The sequence below is a fragment of the Jaculus jaculus genome, chromosome 19 (genome assembly GCF_020740685.1).
Source record: "Jaculus jaculus isolate mJacJac1 chromosome 19, mJacJac1.mat.Y.cur, whole genome shotgun sequence".
NCBI lineage: Eukaryota > Metazoa > Chordata > Mammalia > Rodentia > Dipodidae > Jaculus > Jaculus jaculus.
The window spans coordinates 15,362,179-15,385,582 of NC_059120.1; the positions used below are offsets into that span (position 1 = coordinate 15,362,179).

Below are 23,404 nucleotides of genomic sequence, written 5' to 3' on the forward strand. Positions count from 1 at the left end.
ACTTTCCGTTTGATTCACAGCTGTTGTGAGCCCTTGTCATTCCCATCTAAAGGAACAATAGCAACTTGTAATTTTCGGCCACTCCCACGTCAGTCCTTTTGGGTTTTGTTTTAATACAAGCCTTTTCATTTGTACTTTCCTGGTACATTTTTGCTCAGCTCCTCACCTCTCCCTGTAAACATATCTGAGGACTGTCCACTCTACTGCTATTGGCTGATAGCCTTGGTGATGGTGATGGTAACTCATCACCTCTATGGGAAGGAAGACACAATCAAAACAACAGCTCAACTCAATGAATAATTACTGCCTTAGCTGTCTTCAAACATGACAAATGTATTTACCATAATCCCCATTGCCATTTAATTAAGCCTTTAGAATGCATATAAAGGAAGCTCACCAAAAAAAATATTACCATTCCACTATATCAAATTTATGCAAATATTTTGGCCTTGATTCAAATTCTTGAACTAAGCAAGCACATAAATAGCCTCTCTAGATTGCCATAATGTTCACTGTATGCAGCATGTGCAACAATGATGCTCAGTCTGAAGGTTACTTTATTCTTAACCTTGTACCTCTTGCAGGGGGTGAAAAGCTCAATGATCAATTTGAACAACAATGGATATGATGGCATGGTCATTGCAATTAACCCCAGTGTGTCAGAAGATGAAAGACTCATCCAAAAAATAAAGGTAAGAAATTTTATTTCCTGCATATGTTTTTTCAATATTTTCACCTAGACACCTACACACACTCACAGTTAGAACTCCCCAATGCTGCTTTAATGTATATACCTAGTGTTTATCTAAACTGTCAAGATTAATATCTGCTTAGTTTTATATATGTATTATGCACTAATACTAGGGTCCAAAATCTCAATGAATTATTAACTAGCAAAGGTAGCAAAAACCCTTGAACAATGTGGAAATATTCTTTAAAATATTTTTTTGTCCATTTTTTATTTATTTATTTGAGAGCGACAGACACAGAGAAAGACAGATAGAGGGAGAGAGAGAGAATGGGCGCGCCAGGGCTTCCAGCCTCTGCAAACGAACTCCAGACGCGTGTGCCCCCTTGTGCATCTGGCTAATGTGGGACCTGGGGAACCGAGCCTCGAACCGGGGTCCATAGGCTTCATAGGTGAGCGCTTAACCACTAAGCTATCTCTCCAACCCAAAATATTCTTATATTTAATTTATTTTTTTAATTTGTTTTGTTTATTTTTATTTATTTATTTGAGAGTGACAGACAGAGAGAGAAAGAGGCAGAGAGAGACAGAGAGAAAGAGAATGGGTGTGCCAGGGCCTGCAGCCACTGTAAATGAACTCCAGATGTGTGCACCACCATATGCACCTGGCTTATGTGGGTCCTGGGGATTTGAGCCTCGAACCCAGATCCTTAGACTTCATAGGCAAGTGCTTAACCTCTAGCCATCTCTCCAGCCCCTTATATTTAATTTAGTAAAGTTATTTCAATTGTTTGGACCTTTTCATATATATAATCTATTTTGATCTTATTCCTCAATTACCCTCTCAAGGTCAATATCAAATCTATATTTAAGTCCCAGAAGTTAATTATCTTACATTTTTTCCAGTTGCTCATACTTGCTCTACTCTGGAAAACTTAAAAATCTAATATCTCTTATCTTAAATAAAACATACTTTTGAAGTTGATTTGTGTTTTTAGTTGGATTGATATTAGTATAATATGACATTTTATAAAGAACACTTTAATAAATACTATGTTCTCTCATCCTCCCAATATCCCTGTGAGGTCGTCAAAAGCAAAGACTTTTCCTCATATAAAACTGAGTTTTAGGGACTGGAGAGAGGGATTAGCAGTTAAAGTGCCTGCTTATGAAGCCTAAGAACCCAGGTTCAATTCCCCAGTGCCCATATAAGTCAGACACACAAGGGGACACACGCATCTGGAGTTTGTTTGCAGTGGCTGGAGGCCCTGGCATGGTCATTCTCTCTTGCACACGTGTGTTCTCTCTCCCTTTCTCTATCTCTCTCTCTCTCAAATGAATAAATAAAAGAAAAAAATGATTTTTAGTGTCAATGGCAACCTGAAACCAGTCAGTCCTATGTATTTTTTAACTGCTTTCTTTTTTAATTTTATTTGTTTGCTAGGAGAGAGAGACTGAGTAAGAGAGAGAGCAGGAGAGAGAATGGGCACACCAGGGCTTCTAACTCTGCTGCAAACAAACTCCAGATGCATGAGCCACTTAGTGCATCTGGCTTACATGGGCACTGAGAAATAGATCCTGGGTCCTTCGGCTTTGCAGGAGAGTACCTTAACCACTAAGCCATCTCTCCAGTCCCCAATTAAAAAAAAAACTGATTTCCTTTTTGTTTGTTTATTTTTGTTTGTGCTTTTGTTTTTCGACGTAGGGTCTCACCCTAGTCCAGGCTAACATGGAATTCACTTTGTATTCTCAGAGTGGCCCCAAACTCACAGTGATCCTCCTACCTCTGCTTCCCAAGCACTTCCCAAGTGATTAAAGGTGTGCGCCACCACGCCCGGCTTTTCTGATTTTCTTTCTTTCTTTACGTCTCTTTCTTTCTTTATTTCTTTCTTTCTTTCTTCCTCCCTTTCTTTCTTTTTCTATAAATTTGCAAGCAGAGGGAGCATTTTTTTATTATTCCACTTAGTAAAATCTTGCTTTTTTCATGACCACACTCCATATAAAAGGCAATAACTCAAACTAAATCTAGCAAAGACAAATCTAATAAACAACAAATATCATAACCTACCAAACTGGCATTCCCAACGTGTATAAACAACCCAATTATAAGAAAGCGGACGCGGCCACTTGCTCAGAGGCCCAGTCTCACGCGCTGGCATGTCTCACCCGGCGCCGTCACGCCTGTCTCCAGCCTGTACTGCTGACTGCAGGACGGTCAGAAGCGGGCTTGACTCGGTGGAAACGTGCTCACGGGCCAGAGACGTGGAAAACTCTCCCTCTTCCAATTAGTCTGTGCAAAAGCTGTTAGGGGACAAGGAGCTTTGGTTTACTTCTTGTCCTTTGTATACAGACTTTTATGCCGTTTAACTGTGAAACTGTTACCACAAGGTACTTTTCATTTCATCAGGAAATGATAACTGAAGCTTCCACTTACCTGTTTGAGGCCACCAAACGAACAGTTTATTTCAGGAAGGTCAGCATTTTAATCCCAATGACCTGGAAGTCAAAACCTGAGTACTCACTTCCAAAACAAGAATCCTATGACCAAGTAGGTATTTTATCCAGCTCCTAAGTGTTCCCTATGCCTTTTGTTTGTTTGTTTTGTTTTATTAATTCGTTTTGTACTCAGTGAATACAGTCAAGTTGGTACCATTGTTAGACTCATCCATGTCCTACCCCCTCCCCCTGGCCCCTCCTTGTTGAGGTATATGGGTCATGCATTGTGGAGTTAGTCCACAGTTATGGGTAGGATAAATGTCTCTGCATATCATGACCCAACGTGTGGCTCTGACATTCTTTGTGCCCCCTCTTCCGCAAAATTTCCCTGAGCCATGTTGGGTTCATTTTTGGTCTGCTCCAGTGATGAGGTGTTGGGAGCCTCTGGGTCTCTGAAAATCTGATTTGGTAGGAATTGATTTTTCTCTGTGTTGGTCTCCTTCCCCCTTGTGCTGGTATCCGGTTCATCAGGAAAACAGCACCCTTGCTTGTTTCGCCAATTGTTCTTAGTTTCAGCAGGGGCCCCTTTGAGGTATGATGGGGTGGCTCTCTCCTTAGGATCTATGTCTATCTGAATTTAAAAAGTACACTTGTAGCTTCGGGTAGTTAGTAATTTAACTTGTAATATAACTTTTCTTAATGTGCATGAAAAGTCCTTGTTTTAAAAACCCTTGTGTTTATTACTCCAGCATTTGACTGTGTGGTTGCTCTCCTGCTTTTTAGGCAGACGTCATAGTTGCTGAGCCTTATGTGAAGTATGGAGATGACCCCTATACACTGCAATATGGACAATGTGGAGAGAAAGGACAGTACATACATTTCACTCCAAACTTCCTACTGAGTAATAACTTACCTATCTATGGACCCCGAGGTACAGATACATATTTTATACTTCTTATTTCCGATAGGAAGAAAGCACAACCCTGATATTAATGTCATTTTAGACTTTTAAGAAAAGTAAGCATTAAGTCATACCTGTGTTTGGAAGTACACGAGTTACGGTCAACCACTGCTTTGTATATAGAAGCTTAATAGAAACATGAGTCGCTCATTGGCAATAGACCATTTCAACCTTTTGGTCTAATGAAAAGTGTCCATGTCTAGAGTTCCTCAACTCGGGCAGGGAGATGGGAAGAGATGTAAAATAGAAGGCTACTGTAGGGCTGGAGAGATAGATTAGCGGTTAAGTGCTTGCCTGTGAAGCCTAAGGACCCCGGTTGGAAGCTCGATTCCCCAGGACCCAAGTCAGCCAGATGCACAAGGGGGCACACATGTCTGGAGTTCGTTTGTAGAGGCTGGAAGCCCTGATGCTCCCATTCTCTCTCTCTCTCTCTTTCTTTCTCCTTCTCTCTCTCTCTCTCTCTCTCTGTCACTCTCAAATAAATAAACAAAAATGAACAAAAAAATTTTTTTAAAAAAGAAGGCTGCTGTGTTCAGATGCTGTAACTAACTTCCCAGGTGGCAATGTTCTCTCATAGGCAGAGTGTTTGCTCATGAGTGGGCCCATCTCCGGTGGGGGGTGTTTGATGAGTATAACTTGGACCAGCCCTTCTACATGTCCTCAAAGAACACCATAGAAGCAACAAGGTATGACTGTATGAAATACACCTGTTTCCAAAACCTCCAGTTATGACTCTTAAGATTTCTGTAGTAGGAAAACAATGGCTGTTTTGAGGGGCTGGAAGTTTATATAGTTAATTACAATACTCAAACTTCACTATTATATATGTATTTAATTAATTCTGGTAATCCCACCTGGGAATAAAAAATAATCATGAATTTGGAATCATTTTCATATTGTAGGATTTCTACTAGCATAGTTTAATAGCAGAAGAAAAATGAAATAACTAAACCCTGAGACATCAGAGAATTAGAATTCAGTTCTATTCACTTTTAAGATTTAATTTTATTTATTATGCTTTTATACCTTTGCTTTCATATATATGCATATATACATATATATATTTATATTCTGTATAGGAGATAAAATATATATCCTTTTTTCCCTTTTTACCCTTTCTTGTTACCACCTCCCATATGAACACGTTTTTGTTCACTTAGTTCATAACTTTTCAAGATGAAAACAATTGAGTTGTAACATGGTAAATATATTTTACTATTGAATTGAAGAAATGTTTCTCATAAGGGTGAGTAAATGGAATTTTTAAAACTATCCAGTCCTGATTCAGAAGTTAATAACCATCAATAAATTTTTAAGAGTAGATTGGAGTTATTTTGGATACATTACAAGAGTTTACATGTGGTTTTATTTAGCAAAAAAAAAAAAAAGATGCAGATATGTATAAAATATAAACACACTTAAAAGAAACATTTAACTGAAAGAAAAGACATTTCTGCAATGGACCTAGATAGGTGCTGTTTATAAAATGATAAATGCTTAAGTCTTTAAATTTATAATGTCACTTAGAATATTTAAAAGCATTTGAAATATTTACAAAGCACTTCCAATATTTAGAGTATTGAGCACAATGGACCCTTGTTATAAGAAAATAAGTCTGAAAGGAAAATGCATTAGATGGGAGAGGGTGCTAGAAAAGTGCCCATCCCTGTGCCCTGTATGATACGACCTGCTCTGCAGAGCTGCTTGGAGCCTCGTACAGACTGAGCTGTTCTCAGCCCAAAACTCTCATCCCAACCTCCCTCTTCTCACAAAACTGTGCTTTGCTCAAGCACTGCCTGCTCATCCTTCAAATATTTCTTCTTCAAGTGGCCTTCTTTCCCTGCCAGTTGTATCTAGACGCCTGGGGAGAGAGCCCACAGCAACGTGCCAGGCTTCCTCCTCACTTCTATTGCCCAGCAATAACTGATAGCATGATTTCCCCCCCCCACACACACACAAGACTTTAAGATCCTTGAAGACTATGATTTGTTTTTCAATCTCCTGGCATGAGTCAGGAATATAGTCAAAGCTAAAGAAAGAATTATTGAACAACAAATATGCGATAAATTAATGAAAAAATGGATGAATTTCCTTATAATCTGTAATTAAAAGATCTATTAGTAAAAACTTTATTTGAAACAATATTCATTGATCTCCTATTGTATACAAGCCACTTTGGTCATGTGTAAGTTCAACTTTGGGGCTAATTCTACAATTAACTCTCTTGGAAGACGTTATTTACCATTTCCTTTATCCTTGCAAAACAAATCTTTGCAATAAACTAATGGTATGAAAGTTCCGAGTGAGAGGTTCTATATATAAACAGGTACTCCTCAGATTTCCTCACCCATATCTGTCCTCGCTCCCATTCCCTGCCAAAGACTTGACAATTGTCTTAACCAGAAGATCACATGGTTTGAGTGTACAAACATTTCCACGTATGGTTCATTGTTATTTCTTCCTTTGGTCTAGTTTACTGACTCTCAAAATATAAACTGCAACAAATTTAAAACCAGTTATATCACACATGGAAACTAAAAAAGATTTTAAGAGGATTTTAAGCCTAACTTTGACTCTTCCCTACTTACTAAAAAACAATTTCCTTGAAATTCTTAGCTCATTTAATCTTTACAATATCCCTATGCATTAGGATTTCCCATCCTTATCTCAAAATCACAAAAGCAATAGATTCATTGATTATATTAGTAAGTGATGAATGTTCAGTGAGTTGAGAACCCTGTTTTTATTAAAATCAATAGTAACTAGGGGTAGAACATTGTGCCTACCTACTCTTGCCAAAAAGTTTGATATATGACCAAGAGCAGTTGTCACTTAGGAAAGATTCTAGAATGTCAGTCTTTATTCTTGTCTTGATAATACTCAACCACAGTGCTGGAAAAAAAGTGGATTTGGGGCTGAAGTTGTAGCTCTGTGGTCGGTTGCTAGCCTGGCATGCACAATCCCATTGATCCAATACCCACCACCATACAAGAAGTAATATAATTTCTTTATCACAGATGTTCCACGAATATTACTGGCAGAAATGTGGTCAATGAATGCCAAGGAGGCAGCTGTATAACACGGTCATGCAGACATGATTCCAAAACAGGACTTTTTGAAGCCAAGTGTACATTTATCCCAGACAAATCCCAGATTGCCAAAGACTCCATAATGTTCATGCAAAGTTTTGATTCTGTAAGTACTTCATTTTTTAAAAAATTATATTTATTTATTTGCAACTAATAAAAATAGACAAAAGAAAGAGAAAGAGAGAGAATGGGCATGCCCAGGCCTCCAGACTCTGCAAACAAACTCCAGATGCATGTGTCACTGTGCATTTGGCTTTACATGGGGGCTGGACACTCGAACTCAGGTCATTAGGCTTTGCAGGCAAGCACCTTAACCCCTGAGTCTCCTCTCCAGCCCCTATGATTCTAACAAGTACTTTCAATTTCTTGTTTTATGAGGGAATTCCTGGGAAAATTCGGTCAGGGAAGCTGGATTTTTCTCCTATATTGTGTGTATCAACAGAAAGGAAAGATTCATACAACGAACGAGAGGTCATTTCTGCAGCCCGTGTGGGGATGTTCTGTAAATGACCCACCCTGTCTTGCTAGACTGGTGCTTCTGGCCTGTAGCAGGCTCCCCTGCTCAGCCTAGTCACAATAAGTTCTAACAGTACACTTCCCCTCATTTATGGCACTGAACTTATCTCCAGGGCAATAATGGTGCTTTTAGGTGCGTGTGTGTGTGTGTGTGTGTGTGTGTGTGTGCGTGTGTGTGCGTGTACATGCACAGGTGGAAGCCAGAGGCTGACTGTAGGTGTTTTTCTTTCCTTAATCATTCTCTATTTGGTCTACTGTGGCAAGGTCTCTCACTTGAACCCAGAGCACAACCATCAACCATTAAGCTAGTTTAGCTAATTCCCTTGTGACCTGGGGACCCCCTCACCCCAAGCAGTAGGATTACAGGTTGGTTGCCATACCTGCCTGGCATTTATGTGGGTGCTGAGAATACAAACTCAGGGCCTCCCTCATACACGCACAGCAAGAACTACTGAGCCATATCCCCAGCGCATTTTTACGTAAGGTACAATGGAGTGTAATTATTTGCATGATAGTTGTTGAAGATTTTAATGCTATCAAACGATTTTCAGGCAGACAGCAGTAAAGAACTAGAAGAAAAGATTTCTTTTCTCCGATTTTTAGTTGATATGTGGGTGAGGGAATACAGTGATGAAAGTTTCTGGCATATTCTAGAAACAGAGAGAAGCACTGTGGTAGACACAAAGGATATGTAATGAGCGTGAGGCAGGAGATGAGACAGGAGCCTCCAAAGCCAAGGTGCTTGGGTTTAATCCCCTCCACTTCAGACTAGTGATGAGGCGTCTGCTCAGTGCTTTCAGGAAGGTAATGAAAGGTGAGGCTGGAAGATTCCAGGAGATGAGAGCGCGCAGAGTTGGAGCAGGAGACCCGCTAAAAAGGTGCAGCAAGGGCACCTGGGAAACTTGACCAAAAAATAAATAAAAAGACAATGACAGTAGCAGGGGAGAGAGGGACACGTTTTGTTGGGCATTTCATAAGAGCTAGACATGCTTATGAAGCCTTGCTTGCAAACTGTATTCTGGAAAATGTAAACAGAGTCATGTCAGACTCTGAGATACAATGAGCTTAGGTCTGGAGACTTTATGTTGGGAAGGCATTAGAATGATAAACTATCGCCATTAAAAAGTAATAAGCTCGAGGAATGTTGTGGAAAAGCGGGGAGAATCTAAGAGCCACAGGGTGGGAGGGGATATCCAGAGGCATTACCTACCCCCGCCCCAGCAATAACTGACTGCTGCTCTCCCAGCTCATACCCCACAACTCCATGGTGAATAACTGCAATCCCACCAAGGGGGCCTCTCAGTGGAGTGGGGGCAGGGAGGAGAGGAATGAAGGTACCAACCCTTGATATATCCATACAAAGGTTCCACTTAAAAAGTAAATGTAAGGGCCGGACGTGGTGGCACGTGCCTTTAATCCCAGCACTCAGGAGGCAGAGGTAGGAGGATCACCCTGAGTTCGAGGCCACCCTGAGAATATATAGTGAATTCCAGGTCATCCTAGGCTAGAGCAAAACCCTACCTGGAAAAAAAACAAAAAAAAAAGTAAATTTAATTTAAAAATTTTATCACAGAAAAAAATTCTTATAACTTGAAGCTTACTGTTTCATGAATGCTGCAGTAATTTATAAGAACACTTCCAATTTACTAACTTTTCAAAGTCTGGAGGATTTTAACAGATTCTATACTAATGAGACACCCACTGGCAGAATTATTAGCTATTATTCACATTCAGCATTCATATTTTTATTGATTTCTTATTTGTGTCAGAATTCATCAGAACTTGAGCAGAGCATGGCAGCTTATGCCTATATTCCCAGAAGTCAGGAGGCTGCGGTAGGTGTATCACTGTGAATTCAAAACTAGCTGGGGCTACAGAGTAAGATCCAGGTCAACCTGTCTAGAGTGAGATAATGCCAATAAAAAAAAAAGGAAACAAGGCCAGGCGTGGTGGCGCACGCCTTTAATCCCAGCACTTGGGAGGCAGAGGTAGGAAGATTGCCATGAGTTCAAGGCCACCCTGAGATGACATAGTGAATTCCAGGTCAGCTTGAACTAGAGTGAGACCCTACCTCGAAAAACCAAAAAAAAAAAAAAGAAAAGGAAAGAAGAAAAGGAAAAGATGGAAGGAAGGAAGGAGGGAGGGAGGGAGGAAAGGAGAAAGGAAATTTAAAAGGGGGAACTAGAGAGATTTCTTAGTGGTTAAGGTTTTTGCCTGTGAAGCCTAAGGACCTCGTTGTTTCCCCAGGACCCATATAAGGCAGATGCCCATGGGGATGCACGCATCTGGAGTTCATTTGCAGTGGCTAGAGGCCCTGGTGTGCCCATTCTCTCTCTCTGTATCTCTAATAAATAAATAAAAATAAGATATTTTTTTAAAGAAAATTCATTAAAATGAGTAACAATCCAGACTGCTAGATTATCTGTCCTCAAGCTTTTGGTTCAACAATGAAGATGTGGAACACAGGTAATTAAAGAGAGGACATTCTCTACGCCACTTGTGGGAAACAGATAGAAATTACCACACTCTCTCTTTTCCTTAAACTTAATCTAAGATCTGAGCTTCCCAAAAGTCCAGAAGGGACAGTAAACAGCCAAGTCAAGTAGCTAAGCTGTCTGCCACCATCCCTCACTGGCAATATGTGCCTGCACATCAAGAACCTCCAGAGATCATTAGCCACCTGTACTGGTAGATCCCCCTTGCTTCCTCGCTAAGCATGTAGAATGAATATTTGATTATGAGGTGGCTTTTAATGGTCAGGAAATGAAGCCTGTGGAGGATGTACGTGCAGCTAACTGTATGTCCACAAAGGAAGGCAACGCCTCACTGGTTACTATGGTGTTGTGACTCCTTCAGGTGACTGAATTCTGCACAAAGGAAACACACAACACGGAAGCTCCAAACCTGCAAAACAAAATGTGCAACCACAGAAGCACGTGGGACGTGATCGTGGAGTCTGCGGATTTTCAGGGTGCCTCTCCCATGGCAGGGGCCAAAGCGCCGCCCCCTCCGACGTTTTCACTGCTCAGGTCCCGGCCACGAGTAGTCTGCCTGGTACTAGATAAATCTGGAAGCATGGGCTCAGTAAGACAGTTTTTTTTTCTCTCTCTCTCTCTTAAATTAAGTATTTTGTAGAAATATAATTTAATCTTACTTACGTTCAGTTCTAATAAACTTTAGCACAGTTATTTTGCATTAATAACTACTGGAAGAAAATGTGCTCAAAGGAAAACAATGCTTATGTTGAGGTTATAAGATGATGGATAATTTTTATTCCTTAATGTTTAGTTCTAACTAACTACAAAAAGTACATAATTGAACAACAAAAGTAAGAAAGTCAGGTGTAGTCATACGTGCTTGTAGTCTCTACTCTTGGGAGGCTGAGGCAGGAAGATCACTTGTGCCCATGAGTTCGAGGCCAGCCTAGGCAACATAGCAAAATCTCATTTCAAAAAAGTAAGAAAAATAAAAATTATCCATAATTCTACAATTGAGCATGTCATTTTATTTCATTCTTTTATTCTTCTTAATGTGCTTATTTTTATTTTCAGAAGTGTAATGATTTTTACATAATATACTTTAAATTTTATCTTATAAAAATGACATTTTACAATAATTGTGTCCTATGTACATACCATAATTCAGTCAATCCTCTATTGCTGAACATTTTTCAACTTGTTATTAAAAATACATTTTAAAACTATTTCTGCCAGAGAAATGCCTGTATATATAACTGTTAAATAAAAAGTTTACAACATAAAGACTGATTTTTGAAGACCTTTTTAAACATTTTATTAACAATATCCATACCTATACATAATGAAGATTTTCTTTTCGTTAAAATGAAGGACCAAAATCTTAAAGTACATCAACCAATTATCATCATGACCTATGACCTGTGAATGTCTTTCAGTAACCTGTCAAGGTTTAGGAACTCCAAAATTGTTCTCTCTCTCTCTCTTGCTTACAGGATCAACGTCTCATTCGAATGAACCAAGCAGCAGAACTGTACTTAATTCAAATCATTGAAATGGGATCTTTGGTTGGGATGGTCACATTTGATAGTACCGCTACCATCAAAGCTAATCTAGTAAGAATAATTGATGACAGTGCCTACCTAAAGATCACTGCAAATCTGCCTCAACAAGCTGATGGTGGGACTTCAATTTGCAGCGGACTCAAAACAGGATTCCAGGTTGTTTTTTAAAAATTAGTATCACTGGCCAACTACTTTTGCTTTTAACTTTTGTCATTTTCTTTTGAACAGGGGTCATGAGTTCATGGGTTCCTCATTTAATAATATTCTGACCTAATCCGGATAAATCATGAATAGGAAAACAAAAACCAGCAGCCTCTGCTACTGATATTTACAGCTAGCACATCTCCGTGTCTTGCTGTTCCACTGATACAATGCCGAGGTGCTAAGTGGTATTGGGGAGGGAGCAGGTTAGTAAGGTAAGCAAACAGGCATCGTGGTCTTCATGAAGAGCTCCTCTCTGTATGTCCAAGTAGAAAATACTGCCATTGCAGGAACTGTGAAGACGTCACTGGTGAAGAAAGACCTGGTTCATTCAAACGGAATTGACATTCAAACACCATAGAGAGAGAGTTCGTGCCTTGAGCAATGTAGGACCAAATACGAGAGACAGAGCTGCAATTCCTCAAACAGCACATGACCAACACAATGAACATAGGGGAAAGTTCAACACTGCAAACTCAAAAGTGAGAGGCGCCTGTTGAGTACTGCATCCAAATGCCTATTAATACATCTTGATATTCATGTGAATTTCTTCCAGCCTAAGTTAGCCTCAATGTAAAGCTATTTGCTGTCATGTCTAAGCCATAAAAACAGGAAAAGAACTCCTTTCACTGATCCTCTCCTTCCTCATGTAAAGTAGTCACTGCCGTAGGCCACTGATTAGCACCGTCACTTAACTTTTCTTTGTGGGCCTGTTTGTCATAAAGTCCTGGCTGTATTACTTATTGACCTCACGATCCTAGATAACATGGAAATTAGTAGTGCCTGTTCTTAGTATATATGTCTACTCCCTTCTAAACTGTTACAGGTATTGAATATTAAGAACATGTTCAAATGATTGTATGTATTGGTTCCTATGTATTTTTAATGCAACAACACTATATATACATCCTGTGTTTTGACCACAAAGCCTACAAGAGTACATCAAACCACAGTTATAAATATCCTTTAATTACTTACATAATGAAACTACATTGATACGTAAGCATTTTACTTACAAAATCCCAACTATAATATTCGCTGATAATATACTACATGTCTATGATAAAAGTTTTATGCATGTGGTCTTCCATCCTTTCTACTACTCTGTGAGTTGGTAATACTTTTAAGCCCATACTGCACTAAAGAAAACTGAATTTTCAAATAAATAAGTCTTTCTCGGGTTCACAGAGTCAGTAATGCCAGAACTAGGAAACAAACCTGGACTTTCTAATTGTAGAGTCTGTAAATTTGAAACTCAATCATTACATGAAGCTCATGTTGACCTCAAGTAAAAAAGAGACTGAGACTAACAGCTGGCAAAGCTTCTTTACTACTGAGGTATCTAATGCCAAAGCTCTAGGCTAAAAGAAGATGAAAAGTTATAGTAATTAATGAATTTAGAAATTTCCTTCTTCATGGAGGTCAAAGAGGTTTTTTTTTTTCTGAAAAACACTAAGATTCTATACAATGGCCACATAAAGTGCATTAAAATAGCATAAACCACCGCATTTGATCTTGCTTTGATCCTAACTTTGTAAGTAATATTCAGGATTCAGACTTCCAGAGCTGCGTGGGTCACTTGCGTCTACTCCAGGTGTCCCTCATGGTAACAGCAGCTACTATTCACTTACTATGTGCCAGGTTGTACCTTAAGTACCTCAGTCTTCCACTCATGAGTGATGGAGTAAGTATACTTGAGAACATCTGAAGTATTAAGACTCTGGTTTTGAAACCATATAGATCACACTTCTTTTTTTTTTTTTATCAGGTTTAATCCTTCCAGGAATCTTTTTTTGTTTTGTTTTGTTTTATTTATTATATATTTATTTTTATTTTTTCTCAATTTTTATTAACATTTTCCACGATTATAAAAAATATCCCATGGTAATACCCTCCCTCTCCCCATTTTCCCCTTTGAAATTCCATTCTCCATCATATCCCCTGCCCATCTCAATCAGTCTTTTATTTTGATGTCATGATCTTTTCCTCCTCTTATGATGGTCTTGTGTAGGTAGTGTCAGGCACTATGAGGTCATGGATGTCCAGGCCTTTGTATGTCTGGGGGGAGCACGTTGTAAGGAGTCCTACCCTTCCTTTGGCTCTTACATTCTTTCCGCCACCTCTTCCTCATTAGACCCTAAGCCGTGGAAGGTGGATCACACTTATTTTCTTATGCTAACTCTGTCTGAAATTACTATACAAAAATTGGTTTTTGCTTACTCTGAGACATAAATCTATTGACTCTTCAAAGACTAAAAAACAGGTTTATTCTTCATTTTCGTTTATTCAGAAATGATATGCTTGTAATTAATGATGTGGCTTTTCACTACCAGGCAATTACTTCCAGTAACCAGAGTACGTCTGGTTCTGAAATCGTATTACTAACAGATGGGGAAGATAGTGGTATAAGGTCATGCTTTGAGATGGTTAAACAAAGTGGTGCCGTCATTCACACCATTGCTCTGGGACCTGATGCTGCCCAAGACCTGGAAGTCTTGTCAAACATGACAGGTAAAGCTTTGGGAGATAGTTTTATATAGAAAATGAACTTCTAGCCATTCCCATTCCAAATGCTCTTTCTCCGTGAACTGTAAAACTATTCAACAATTCCCTAGCTTAAAAGTAATCGTTGCCAGGCATGGTGGCACATGTCTTTAATCCCAGCACTCAAGAAGCAGAGGTAGGAGGATCGTCCTGAGATTGAGGCCACCCTGAGAAGACATAGTGAATTCCAGGTCAGCCTGGGCTAGAGTTAGACCCTACCTTGAAAACCACCAAAAAAAATAAATAAATAAAAAATGTTTAGCTTGCTGAGCATGCACTTCTTTAGTCCCAGCATTTAGTAGGCAAAGTTGAGACCACCCTGAGACTACATAGTGAATTCCAGGTCAGCCTGGGCTAAAGTGAAACCCTACCTTGAACCTCCCCACCCCAAAAGTAGTTGTTAACACTTCCTAACTTCCTAGTTCTTTAAGTTGAGTCCTCCATCCCTCACTACTTCTTTATATGCCTGCATCTTTTTTTTTTAATTTTTTTTAATTTATTTTATTTTATTTTATTTTTTTTATTTGAGAGTGACAGACACAGAGAGGGAGAGAGAGAGAATGGGCGCGCCAGGGCTTCCAGCCTCTGCAAACGAACTCCAGACGCGTGCGCCCCCTTGTGCATCTGGCTAACGTGGGACCTGGGAAACCGAGCCTCGAACCAGGGTCCTTAGGCTTCACAGGCAAGCGCTTAACCGCTAAGCCATCTCTCCAGCCCATATGCCTGCATCTTAAATCATCCAGTAGCTGCTATCACCATTCGTTTCTCACCTAGATCCTGACAATACCACTAATGAGAAATCTCTTTATGGCTAGTCGAGTGCAAGTCAAAAATTATTGCTCAGTTTCAAAAAACCATTCTGTCCCACAGAAAAGATTTACACATCCTTACTTTCAGAAGAGGAGATGGAAATCTAGAATCCACAGATCATTTGTCTAAGGCCATAGTTAGAGTTGTGATAATCATAATCCCACCAAATCTCACTGAATTCTGAGTTTGAAATATTACTATCAAGTCCTACTAATGATCCTAATCCTGCTTACCACCCATCTGGGCTGTTTTTTTTTTTAAATTATTTATTTATTTGAGAGTGACAGACACAGAGAGAAAGACAGATAGAGGGAGAGAGAGAGAATGGGTGTGCCAGGGCTTCCAGCCTCTGCAAACGAACTCCAGACGCGTGCGCCCCCTTGTGCATCTGGCTAACGTGGGACCTGGGGAACCGAGCCTCGAACCGGGGTCCTTAGGCTTCACAGGCAAGCGCTTAACCGCTAAGCCATCTCTCCAGCCCCCATCTGGGCTGTTTGATAATCTCCCAGCTAACCTTTCTGCTTTTCCTCATTCCGTAAATGTGCACAGTATGGTGTAGTTGTGGCAGCCGCTTGGACACTGTGGTCTAGTGTTTCCTAATTCTTCCCATCCAAGTAATCTCCTTCTTTCTTAACTCCTACATTATTGATTTCCTGCAACTGACCAATTTTTACTTCATTCTAAATTGTCATTCTCAATTGTCTTTGGTGTGTTTTAATCCAACTAGATTCTGTTTCATTAGAACTACCTACATTTTCATTTTTATAACATTCTTTAGTGTTTAATCAACTGCACTAATGTAGCATGCACTTACATGTGATGATTAATATAAAAACAATCACTTGCTCTATTCTTTAAGTTTTATTCCTCTGCTTAGTTTGAGCAAGATCTACTTGGTGTAGAAGTGTATGTGGAAAACAAATACACCCAGGGGCCTAGAAAGACATCGTATGTACATCTTAAAAACAAAAGTTAGATATACTTTAAAACATACAAATTAACAGTACAACAACTAGGATTTTCCCATTTAAAACCCTATTTTAGGAGGACATCGTTTCTCTGTTATTAAAGACATAAATGGCCTTACTGATGCTTTTAGCAGGATTTCATCTAGAAGTGGCAACATCTCTCAGCAGGCTCTTCAGGTTGGTAAAAATTCTTTGCTTTCTCACAGTCCCCATAAAATACTGTTATCCTAATTATTAACTGTTTCTAAGAAATAACTCTTTTCCCTAAAGAGTGCCAGGTATGCAGAAGTAAAACATCATTACTGAATCGTCTTTTCCATGATTCTTACGGCTGTCTACCTCTTCTCTTCAAATCTATTTCTTATAATTATATATGATTTTATTAGGAAAAATCTTTAATTTTCAGTTACTTTAATGGAGATCTTTAAAGTAAATCTGAAATTACTTAGAATTAACTAACTTTTGAGGTGTCATTACTCATGCTAGCAAATGAGTTTTAAATGTTTGTTTCCATTTATGTAACAATAGTTGGAGAGTAAAGCCTTGAATATCTCAGGGAAGGAATGGATAAATGGGACAGTGCCTGTGGACAGTACCATTGGCAATGACACTTTCTTTGTTGTTACCTGGACAACACCACCAAGCCCAGAAATTATTCTTCAAGATCCAAAAGGAAAAATTTATAAAACTTCAGATTTCAAAGTAGATCAGCTAAACATTCAGTCAGCTCGACTTCGAATACCAGGCATTGCAGAGGTATGTCTGTTCTTTTATTTCTATTTTGTTTTATTAGTCAATTTGTATATTAAAAACTAAAAACATCTCAGGGTCAGGGTGATGGCTCAATCAGTGAAGTGCTCACCACATTAAGTATGGAAACCTGAGTTTAGATTCCTGCCACCCACATAAAACGCCAGATGTGGCAGTGCACATCTGGAATCCCAGCACCCAGGATGTGGAGACAGGCAGGTCCCCAGGGCAAGCTACCTAGCCAGACTGGCTGAAATGGTGAGAGACCTTGTCTCAAGAAGTAAGGAGAAGAGTGATTGAGAAAGACACCCAATGTCAACCTCTGACTGCCACACATATGCACACACACATGCACCCACACACATATGAACTAACGTACACACATGCACAAAGACAAAAAAAAAAACATATCTCATACATTTTCAATATTAAAACAGTGACAGGCTGGGCGTGGTGGCGTACTCCTTTAATCCCACCACTCGGGAGGCAGAGGTAGGAGGATTGCCAAGAGTTTGAGGCCACCCTGAGACTATTACAAAATGAGTTCCAGGTCAGCTTGGGCTATAGCAAAACCCTACCTCGAAAGGAAAAAAAAAAAAACAGTGACAGATCATTTGTCATAATAAAAAAATAAGTTAGATAGAATGCATGAGTACCTATATTCATACTATTTGCTAGTCTATAAAATCAGATTTAAAAAATTATTATTTGGGCTGAAAGTAGCTCAGTAGTGACCGTTTGTCTAGCGTATATGAGGCTCGGAGCTCTATCCTCAGCATCACAAAAAATTATCATTCTGTTTACACTTTTTGAGTAACTCTTTAGACAGCTGCTCATGTATTCCAGGCTGGCCCCATAATTGCTGTCGCTGAGGATGGACTTGAACTTCTCGTCCTCCCGCCTCGCCCTCTGCGCGCTGAGATCACAGACATGCACCACCACACCCAGCCTAGAAGGTGCAGGGACTGAACCCCAAGGCTTCACGCATGCACGTTAGCACTGAGTTACAGCCAGTCCTCCAAGCCATTTTACACCCCAGACAAAAAGTAGGACAAAGCCCTTAAAGGGATTTTCTTTTTTTTCTTTCAGACAGGTACTTGGACTTACAGCATTGAAAACAAAGGTCTCAAACCTCAGTTGCTAACACTGACAGTGACCACTCGAGCAAGAAGTCCTTCCACCCTCCCTGTGATCACAACTGCACACATGAGTCAAAGTGCAGCACATTACCCCAGCAAAATGATTGTTTATGCACGAGTCAGCCAAGGGTTTTTGCCTGTCCTGGGAGTCAATGTAACAGCCATTATAGAAACCGAAGACGGTCATCAAGTCACCTTGGAGCTCTGGGACAACGGCGTAGGTAATGATGATCTGCACTGATTTCCTTTGAACTGGAAAGGACTGCAAGTCTTAGAAGTCATCATTTCTCTGAATATTTGTGAACCGTATTTTAAAGTGAATGAAATTTAGCTGCAATGCTTTTTAAACTGTTCATACAATCCTCCTGACAAACCACAGACATAAGCAGAGTTACTTTCTTTGAAGTTTATGAGAGATTTTACTTCCCCATAGACCAAGATGTTTCTCCATCTTCATAGTTGGTATTTCACATACACCTGTCCAGCTAATTATTGTTCCTTACTTTGATGCTTTCTATATGAACTAATAATAACTAATATTAACTGGATGTCTTCCATGGCTTATTCAAAAATCACAAAGTCATGTGCTCGACCAAGCTTTGAAGCAAAACCATGTGATTCTCAGGTTCCTGTAGTTTATTGTTTGACGCTGATATCACCAGAGCTTACCAACAAGCACAACTGTTATCTTTACCTCCTGGATAACTATTCCTTTCATTTCAATGTCAAGGTGCTGACACAGTCAAACACGACGGCATCTACTCAAGATATTTCACAGATTACCATGGGAATGGTAGATACAGCTTAAAAGTGCATGCCCAGGCAAGAAAAAGCTCAGCTAAACTAAGTGTAAGGCAACAACCAAACAAGTCGCTTTATATACCTGGCTATGTTGAAAATGGTAAGTAGCATTCAAATAAAAATGTACCACTTGTCTAGGTAAATTGAATATAGCAAACATTGAAATTGTAATGTATTACAAAAAGTACAATTATATAATTATATAATATACATGTTACAAAATTATATTCATGTTAGTGAATATAGCATACACTGTGTTTCTCAATGTTGTATTAACATCTCTCTTGATTCATTTCATTTATTAAAAAAAAAAAAATTAGTGGACACGTCCAATACTGGATATAGCACTAGATGCTAGCTGCAAAGCTGAAATCCCAGTCTCTATCCTCAAAGAATTTCCAGTCAAGCATTAGATGAGGTTGAAGATGGTCTTAACCTATCACTATGTCTCCTTATAAATTTCAAAATGATGTTAAAAGGTTTTCTTTCACTAAAAGCTGTAACCGTTTGATGTCTACTGCCAATCAACATTAACCCTGTATATTTGCAAGATCAACTTACAACATGAATAATAGTCATGTAAGATGAAAAATCACAAAACGTCTGACTTTTGGTAGGTGTAATTACGCTGAATCCACCCAGACCTGAAGCTCCCCAGGAAGAGGGGGAAGTGCAGCTGGAAGACTTCAGCCGCACCGCTTCCGGCGGGTCGTTCACCGTGTCTGGAGCGCCCCCTAATGTCCGTCCCGCTCATGACTTCCCACCCAGTAAAATCACAGACCTTGAGGCTGGGTTTAAAGGAGACTATATTCAACTAACGTGGACTGCCCCTGGCAGTGTCCTGGACAAAGGGAGAGGTACGTTTGATTTTTGATACTAAGTTTTAAATTGAGTTTTAATTGCGATATTAATTGCGATATTAATTGCGATAGTAAGTTTTTTAAATGGTCTAAAAGAAATTCTATAGGCTTTCAGTTGCTAAAACTTGTTCAAAGCCTCATTTATAAATAGAATTTATGGAAAGCTTACTACTGGCCATTTCCCGTTTGTTTTCAGATTTGAAAACTGAGACGCCAAGATATATGAATTTGCCTACTATTTCTATATTTAGTGACCTAAAATTACAACAGCTGTATCAGATCCTTTTGTACCAAACTGTCTCCTACAATTGGAACAGTCTTGAAAATATGTTGAAAAGACTGGATAATAGTGTTCTAGTACATTGTTTTGTCCACCCAGAGGGAAATTTTTATAGATATTTCTGTACTTGTACAATTTTATTCATTATTGTTGAGTTTTCAAACACTATCAGGTTTCCAGAAATGTCTATATTTTATTTCCCATTAAGTGCAGAAAACACAAGTAAACAGATAGCCTGAGCTAGAGGGGTAGAGAGAGGCAGCTAGCTGATCCACCTACATAGAAAACAAAAGTTTTTATGGAGAACAGTGCAATGGATTGATAGGGTGCTATCAATAGAGAACCCAAGTGTTAGCCAAAAGGCTTTAAGTGAGTGGAGGCGGGGGGAATCACAAAATCAAGGTTATTTCTCCACATATTTAAAACATTTTAAATTATCTGAAAACATACAAAATAGTTTTCACACCAAAAAAAGGATACTGATGTTACATTATCACATTTCAGAACATGGCAGATATTTCCATATCAATGACTCTGACAGATTTCTATAATCAGTGTGGATAAACATTCATGGAGACATCCCTCTTTTTATTTATTTTCCTTCCTTTTCTTCCTTGATAATAGTTTAATAGAGGGAATTTCAGACATTCATTAATTGAGTATTTATTAAACTGTGATAAGCATTTTACACATTATCATTTACAACTTTACCACTACGATAGACATTCAAAAAGTTTGTCAAGTATCAGATATAAGGACTAAATCCCTGTTTTACAGATTTACAACCTGAACAGTAGTAGAGTGGAGAATTATGCTCGCCAAGGCCTGCCTCCTTCGTGAGCACGTTAGCTCGCTCACAATCCAGCTCTGGCCTCCTTTTGCTCTGTTTCCTTCTTTGTCTTCTTTCTTATTCCCTCCCCCCCCACACAATGACTCCTTCTTTCAACTTAATATGAAATAATACAGATGTAAGAGACTGAATGTCTTTGTTCCTTGTTCTACATTAAAAATCACATTCATTTCCTTATGCATTGCTTTTTAAAAAGAAGTCTTGGGCTGGAGAGAAGGCTTAGCTGTAAAGACACTTGCCTGCAAAGTCTAACAACCTGTGCTCGACTCCCCAGTGCCCATGTAAAGCCAGATGCACAAAGCAGTGCATGTGTCTGGAGTTTGTTTGCAGCAGCTGGGAGTCCCTGGCATGTCCATTCATTCTCATTCATATTCTCTCTCTCTCTCTCTCTCTCTCTCTCTCTCTCTCTCTCTCTTTCTCTCTTTCTCTCTCTCCTTGCAAATAAATAAAATAAGATTTTTAAAAAAAGAAATCTAGGGCTGGAGAGATTGCTTAGTGGTTAAGGTTCTTGTCTGCAAAGCCAAAGGACCCAGGTTCAATTCCCCAGGACCCACGTAAGCCAGATACACAAGTGACGTGTGCATGTGGAGTTTGTTTACAGTGGCTGGAGGCTTTGGTGTGCCCATCCTCTCCCCCCTTCTCTCTCTCTCTCTCTTACAAATAAATAAATAATTTTTCTAAAAAAAAAATCTAGATTCTGAGTCTAAGAGTACTAATATGATATTGGATTAAATTTTTATTTAATTAGATAACTTGACATTTTAAAAAACTGTTCATATATTCATCCTTAAAATAAGCAAGATAGGATTACTGGGAAAAATTATGCCTGAGATTTCCACACATAAATTATAGTTTACATTTCTGGTAAACTTTTAAACATAGGGCTGTATAATGGTAGCACAGCCTCTTGGTGATTTGGAAATACCTGAAGTACCCATTTGTTTTCCAGCTGATAGCTACGTTATCAGAATAAGTAAGAATTTCCTGGCTCTCCAAAAAGATTTTCACAATGCTTCAGTAGTGAACACATCTAGTCTGATACCTAAAGAGTCTGGATCAAAAGAAAATTTTGAATTCAAACCAGAAATTTTCAAAACAGAAAATGGCACAAACGTCTACATCATAATTCAAGCCATCAATGAGGCCAATCTCACTTCAGAGGTCTCCAACATTGCACAGGCGACCAAGTTCATTCCTCCACCTCCACAAGAACCCAGCATTCCTGATCTGTGCACCCATGTCTCTGCAGTCAGTTTGACAATTTTGGGAGTACTTGTGGTTTTAGCCATATTTTAAACCAGAAATTGTATTAGAAACAAAATCCAATCTCATTTATACTTGGTAAACACTTCTTTAGAATTAATTTACTATAATGTCTGCTATATAGCTCTTTGCAATATAAAAGTGAGTGTTTATAGTAATATCTTTCCTAGTTGAGTTCATTAATAACAAGTTGCTATATAAGTAAAAATGATTATTTTCTCGATCCATTCTTCGATGATTTCACCTAATATGAAAACAAGCCATGCATTTATGAGTTTCTTAAGAAACATTTCAGAATATGCTACAATTTCAATTGGTATATCAACTGAATCAAAATTTATATACACCATTTAAGAGTATTGGTGCACATAAAATACCAAATAATTTTATAGTGGAATTATTCATAATTCATAACTGAATATGAATGAATGATATGTTTGTACACACTGATATCTGAAAGGACTGTAGAAGTAATTTTAAATGAAAAGCGGTAAAAAATTTTAAGAAAGTCAAATTTTTATCATTAGTTATATTATCAGAGTTTCAGATGTGGCATGAAATGACAAGCAGGAATGCTTTATCATATAATTGTGGCATATCTTAATAAAGTTCTATTTCTATTCTGAGACCATATCATTTGGACCTAAGAATATTATAAAAATGTTGCAATAGAGCAGGAATTTATTTCAATGCTGTATCCTTTACATAGCTTGATATGTAGTAGATATTCAATAAATATTTATTAAATAAACTAATGAAAAAGTTTATGTTTTACACATTTATTTGAACATATCAAAATATACAAAAAATACAATTTGGCCAATATTCCTTATTCAAAGTGAAACTTTTGGGGCTGGAGAGATGACACAGTGGTTAAAGATTTTTGTTGCAAAGCTTAATGGCTTGGGCTTGATTCCGCAGAACCCACGTAAAGCCAGATGCATATAATGGTGCATGCATCTGGAATTTGTTTGCAGCAGGAAGACCTGGTGCATACATATTCTCTCTCTATCTCTCTTCCTCACCTCTCTGTCTCTCTCTCCCTCCCTCCTTCTCTCTCTTTGCAAATAAGTATATTTTTAAAAAGAAAATGAAGCTTTTGAAAGATATTATATATATTAAACATTATATGTATTAACTTCAGTGCCAAAACTCCGATCACTTAAGAGGTGACACATGGGCTGGGGAGGTGGCTCAGTCAGGTGAGTG

The 23,404-nt window shown here is 38.7% G+C and overlaps 1 protein-coding gene across 1 annotated transcript; it reads left to right on the forward strand.

Moving 5' to 3' along the window:
* The first annotated feature begins 533 nt into the window (after positions 1 to 533).
* LOC101608091 (calcium-activated chloride channel regulator 1-like) lies at positions 534 to 22,228 on the forward strand. Its single transcript, XM_012947767.2, has 14 exons — positions 534 to 692; positions 3,096 to 3,236; positions 3,908 to 4,055; positions 4,663 to 4,771; positions 7,103 to 7,280; positions 10,547 to 10,774; positions 11,661 to 11,885; positions 14,264 to 14,441; positions 16,329 to 16,429; positions 16,781 to 17,008; positions 18,092 to 18,362; positions 18,872 to 19,042; positions 19,560 to 19,799; positions 21,882 to 22,228. Exons 1-14 carry the CDS (start codon positions 534 to 536, stop codon positions 22,226 to 22,228), a joined length of 2,724 nt encoding a protein of 907 aa, XP_012803221.1.
* The last annotated feature ends 1,176 nt before the right edge of the window (positions 22,229 to 23,404 follow it).